Source organism: Palaemon carinicauda, chromosome 3 (assembly GCF_036898095.1).
Source record: "Palaemon carinicauda isolate YSFRI2023 chromosome 3, ASM3689809v2, whole genome shotgun sequence".
NCBI classification, from domain to species: domain Eukaryota; kingdom Metazoa; phylum Arthropoda; class Malacostraca; order Decapoda; family Palaemonidae; genus Palaemon; species Palaemon carinicauda.
In genome coordinates this window covers 108021998-108028408 of record NC_090727.1, presented here as the reverse complement: position 1 = coordinate 108028408, position 6411 = coordinate 108021998, and the positions used below count along the sequence as shown (strand labels likewise).

Genomic DNA, 6411 nt, shown 5'->3' with positions numbered 1-6411 from the left:
TCCTGCCTCCTGCTATACACTTATGATATCACACATACATCAAAATACTATATATATACTGTATGCGTGTATAGTTATGTATATTTAAGCATATATATATATATATATATATATATATATATATATATATATATACATAGTGTATATATACATATATGTATATATATATATATATACACACAAGTATATATATATATATATATATACATATATATATATATATATATATATGTATATATATATATATATATATATATATATATATACATATATGTATATATATACACACACAAGTATATATATATATATATATACATATATATATATATAGATATATATATATATATATATATATGTATGTATCAAACGAATGGGTTTTGCCTTTACCAAAGACCTCATCACTTGGGTCTTGCTTACTACCATTTTCGAGAAATATAACAGAAGGATTGATTCCCCCAACAATCTCCACCTCTTCTATCTTTTATTTTCTTCCATTTCATTTGGTGAAACAATTCCAGCAAAATTTCTAATTACTCCGACATGATAAAAGATGATAGAGAATATATGAGACATAACCCCATAAGGTAGAAACAAGAGGAGCTAATCGAATTTGTTTTTTTTTTTTTAACAGCGCCATTTTTTTTTATTTTTTTTTTTTTACCGCGCTTGAGGATGCAACTGTTTTGGGTTAAAGTTCCTCGTTCCAATCTCCATTAATCAAAATCTTTCAAACATCTCAACATCAGTTTTTGGATGTTCCTCCTAACTTACACTATCAAAGCCAATTAAGAATTTGCTTCAGTAAGAAAAAAAATTAATAAAAAAAAGCTTTAACTTAGTAATTGTTTACACCACATCGGAGGTTGCTCGACTGAAAAGATAAACAGAGAAAAAATGAACTTAGTGAAATATGTTTGTTTTTTCTTAACAACAAATATTCCGATCATATATTGAAAATTAGGTACGCAGACAAAATGTCGAAAGACAAAATGTCGAAGGTCAAAATGTCGACAACCAAAATGTCGACGGTCATAATGTCGACACTCTTTGAATATCAATAGACAAAATGTCGAAAGAAAAAATGATGATTGTCAGCATGCCGTTACGTTAGCCTGACAGTCTTTAAATCTTTAAATTACCTATTCAATAGCCTAAACAGTTTATTAAATCGTTTTTGCTATATAGTTTAACGAACCAGTTTAACTGCTTTTAAATAACGGTGTATTCAAATCTTATTTCTTCATTTCCTTTCTTGGAAGTCCAACGGTGTATTCAAATTTTATTTCTTCATTTCCTTTCTTGGAAGTCAGTCTTTATTATTACTTTCATAAGGCTTCCAAAAATGGAGTTTATCAAAACAAATAAAGGAGGTAAGAAGCTTGTGCACGATGGATACATTTACGTGATCGATAAGCAGAAAGAAGAAAAAATATATTGGAGATGCGAGAAACGGGGACTTTGCAGTGGAAGACTTGTTAGCAATGGTGAAGGGATATCAGTATCTCAAGAACACTGCCATCCTCCAGATTTAATGCGAAAAGAGGTGCTCAAAGTAAAAGAAGAGTTGAAAGAAAAAGCTAGTGAGTCGGAAGAAATTACTTCCTCGATAGTGAACAAATGTACTCAAAATATTCCTTGGGAAGTAGCCGGAGCTTTACCGAAAAAGGAATCACTTTCACGTACTGTGAAGAGAGTACGTAATTCTCGAAACGGTGATGAAGATTTAACTGTTACAATGAGAGGGGAAAACTTTTTACAGTACAGCTGTGAAGAATTGGGTATTTATTCAACATCAAGGAATCTCCAACTTCTTAAAGAAAAAATTAGATGGTTTTGTGATGGCACTTTCGATTGCGCTCCAATAGGAAGACAGCTCTACACAATTCATGCCATGATACAGGAAAACAAGACTCTTCCTCTCGTGTATTGCATAACAACCCATAAAAATGAAAAGACTTATGACACCATATTCGGCTGGCTTGAAAGTCGTAACTTGCGACCAGCCTCAGTATCACTAGACTTCGAGCTTTCCGCTATCAATAGCGTAAAGAAATTTTTCCCAAACGCTGAAATCTGCGGATGTTTCTTCCATTTTGGACAATGCCTATGGCGAAAGGTGCAAGGACTGGGTTTGCAAGCTTGGTACTCAAAATCTGAAAATGCAATGCTTATAAAAAAACTTCAGGCAATTGCATTTGTGCCACCACATGATGTATATGATTGTTTTGACACTTTGGTATCAAGTTTTGATGACGAAACCGATAACATTTTAGATGGATTCTTGCAATACTTTGAGACTACATGGTTAGGCGTTTTTCAGCGTGGACGAAGGAGACGCCCAAAGTTTGAAGTTAAATTATGGTCATGTTATGAGAGAACACTAAATGGTTTACCAAGAACAAACAACATGCTTGAGGGCTGGCATAATGCTTTCAAGAGGAGGATGACAATTATCCACCCAACGGAAGAAAAGCTTCTTCGAAAACTCCGTTCTGAACAAGCAAGTACTGAAATGGTACTAGAGCAAGTTTTCCAGGGAAAGGACGTTGGGAGAAAGAACAAAAAATATACAGATGTAAACGCCAGGTTGAAAAACGTTGTTGAAGGATATGACTCTGATAATGTACTGGACTTTTTGCAGGCAATAGCTCGGAATTTATAACGATGTACTGTTATTCCACTATTAAATATTTTAACCCTTTTTAGCATGTATTAATAAAGCAATAATTTTATGGATCTTTTTATACACCTATAACTCTTTATCTATTAATTTTTTGTCTAAATTGAGAAAACCAAAGAAAACATATTTTAGTATCAATTTACATTCTTGGAGTTCATTTAAGAATAGTGTGTTCAAGTGTCTGAACGTCAAATATTTTTCTTTCGACATTTTGTCTATTGATACTCAAAGAGTGTCGACATTATGACCGTCGACATTTTGGTTGTCGACATTTTGACCGTCGACATTTTGTCTTTCGACATTTTGTCCCACTACCGAAAATTATATTACCGCGATTTGTAAGAGAGAAGTTTATTATATATAAATATATATGCATATATATATATATATATATATATATATATATATATATATATATATATATATATATATGTGTGTGTGTGTTTGTGTATATATACATATATATACATATACATATATATATACATACACACATGTATATATATACACAATATATATATATATATATATATATATATATATATATATATATATATATATATATATATATATAATATATATATATATATATATATATAGACACAAATATTAATATATATATATATATATATATATATATATATATATATATATATACCGGTAGACACACACACATATATATATAAATATATATATATATATATATATATATATATATATGTATATATATATATATATATATATATATGTGTGTGTGTGTGTGTGTGCATGTCTCCTTGATGATGATTTATAAATCATTACCGAATGTATCTATGATCGATTATCTAGATCTACTCTATCAACCTTCCGGAGTTTCTGTTAGGATAACCATCTATCTCCTTCTAGTGTGCTGTTTCTCCCTTATAGGGAAGAAGAAACGTCTTTTCGAAGGAGGTAATGCTGGAGAAGTGAACTTCCAATAAGTATTGCCGGGTGATTTTACAACAACTTACTATTATTATTATTATTATTATTATTATTATTATTATTATTATTATTATTATTATTATTATTATTATTATTATTATTATTATTATCATTATTATTATTATTATTATTATTATTATTATTATCACTTGATAGGCTACAACCCAAGCTGGAAAAGCAGGATTCTATAAGCCCAAGGGCTCGAGCAGGGAAAAACTAGCCCAGTGAGGAAAGGGAACAAGGAAATAAACAAACTGCAAGCGAAGCAATCTGGAAAATCAGGATGCTGTAAGCCCAAGGTCTCCTACAGGGAAAATAGCCCAATGAGGGAAGGAAACAAACAAACTACAAGAGAAGCAATGAAAAACCAAAATGAAATATTGTAGGAACAGAACAACATTAAAACGGAACTCTCATATATAAATTTTAACAGGAGAATTATGCTCGCCTTTCAGGATATACTTTTTTTTTTTTTTTTTTTTTTTTTTTAGGCAATGGTAAAACTTTGGTATGCTCACAGTTTTGAAGGAAACATCTGTTGCTGTGTAAAAAACACCCAAGTTATTGGTCGTTCATTTTTTCCTCTTCTCCTTTTCAATCGACCAATATAGGGTGCGGTGATAAAAAAAAAAAAAAAACGTAGATTGATGCTATTATATAATCTTTTCCATTGGGGTAGGGTTAGATTATTGCTCGGTAATAGAACGGTTTATATATATATATATATATATATATATATATATATATATATATATATATATATATATATATATATATATATATATGTATATATATATATATATATATATATATATATATATATATATATATATATATATATATATATATATATATATATATATACATATATATATATATATATATATATATATATATATATATATATATAAGTACAAATCGCATTAAAATAATTTTCAGTATATGATAGGAGAGTAAATTATTTTAAATATATTTTGAGATTATGTACACACACAATTATATTTACTAACAATTATTTCCCTGACAATTGAATTTTATTGTGAAAAAGATAATACAAAAGCCCTTAAATTTTATAATGACCCAAAATACAAAAGCCGATATATAAACCTATTCCATATACTGGCCAATCTGCTGTATTATTGGACCACAATGTATGTATGTACATATATATATATATATATATATATATATATATATATATATATATATATATATATATATATATATTCAAACACACACATATATATATTTACATATATAATATATGTGTGTGTTACGGTACTTGGGCATGATGTTCCAATGTCTTGGGTTAGAATTCTTTCGCTTGAGGGTACATTCGGGCGCACTGTTCTATCTTGTTTTTCTTTCTCTTGTTTTCTTAGTTTTTATAGTTTATATAGGAAATATTTCTTTCAATGTTTTTGCTGTTCTTAAAATATTTTATTTTTTCCTTGTTTTCTTTCCTCACTGGGCTATTTTCCCTGTTAGAGCCCCTGGGCTTATGGCATCCTGCTTTTCCAACAAGGGGTGGAGCTTAACAATTAACAATTAATAATAATAATAATAATAATAATATTAATAATAATAATAATAATAATAATAATAATAATAATAATAATAATAATAATAATAATACTCTACGTTTATAAAGAATAGACAATGTGGCGTTATAGTGGGCTAATTTTTGTATCAAGTTTTCACTACCACAACCTCTATATTAGAGTGTAGTTCCAAAACTAAATCTTGTCCAGAAGAAGGGTCGCGAAATGATCGGAAAGACGTGTCGACACCAAATAATAATTGTGGAAAAGTAAATATATTTCTGCTGTTATCCTAAAAACTATCTGCAGGACAGTCTGTCCGAAGAGAAACTATCTTCGATTTTTGGACGCCACTAAGACATTGTCTAATCATGATATATATATATATATATATATATATACATATATATCTTCGATTTTTTGACGACACTAAGACTTTGTCCAATCATGATATATATACATATATATATATATATATATATATATGTATATATATATATATATATATATATAAATTTCCAAACGAATGACTTAATCCACTTGGCGTGCGAGGGAAACACAGGCCGATGGATGCTAACAGATGCTGATGGATGGAGAGAGAGGAGACAAGAGAAATTTTCCTCTGTAAAGTTCGAAGAAAATGGTAATTTTATAATATTTCATAATTTTGTAATATTTTATATATTTCATCATGAAATTATTATGAGAATTTTTTGCTATTTCATCGTGAAAATTTTATAGTTTTATAACTTTCCTTATTAGAATTGCAAATACAAAGTTTTTAGTTTTCATGATGAAAATTTCATTATTTTCTTCATAAAAATTTTATAATCTTATCATTTTCATCCTGAAAATTCTATTATTTTCTTCATAAAAATTTTATACAATTTTGTATAGGCTTATTTCATCGTGAAAATTCTATACAATTCTTTGATTTTCATTATTAAATAATTATACAGTTTTATAATTTTCATCATGAAAAATTTATACAAATTCATAAACACCATCATAATAACCTTACAATCTGATAACTTTCTCCATAAGAATCTTATGAAATTTCATAACTTGCGTCATGAAAATGTCACACAATTCGACAATTTCATAATGACATGACAGCAATTGCGGTAATGGATATATTACACCAGAAGACTCTGAAGGGAGAGCTTCTACTTGTTCGTATCGTAAATACTAGCGAGACCCAAGGTAGTTAGATTAATCATAGAA

The 6411-nt window shown here is 28.5% G+C and overlaps 1 protein-coding gene across 1 annotated transcript; it reads left to right on the top strand.

Annotated features, from left to right (window-relative positions):
• Window positions 1-1342: 1342 nt before the first annotated feature.
• Window positions 1343-2662, top strand: LOC137633313 (uncharacterized). The gene has a single exon (XM_068365546.1). The coding sequence runs from the start codon at window positions 1343-1345 to the stop codon at window positions 2660-2662; it is 1320 nt and encodes a 439-aa protein (XP_068221647.1).
• The last annotated feature ends 3749 nt before the right edge of the window (window positions 2663-6411 follow it).

Excerpts from the sequence above, each read along its gene's own strand:
- LOC137633313 (XM_068365546.1), top strand. The coding sequence starts at position 1,343 with ATGGAGTTTATCAAAACAAATAAAGGAGGTAAGAAGCTTGTGCACGAT.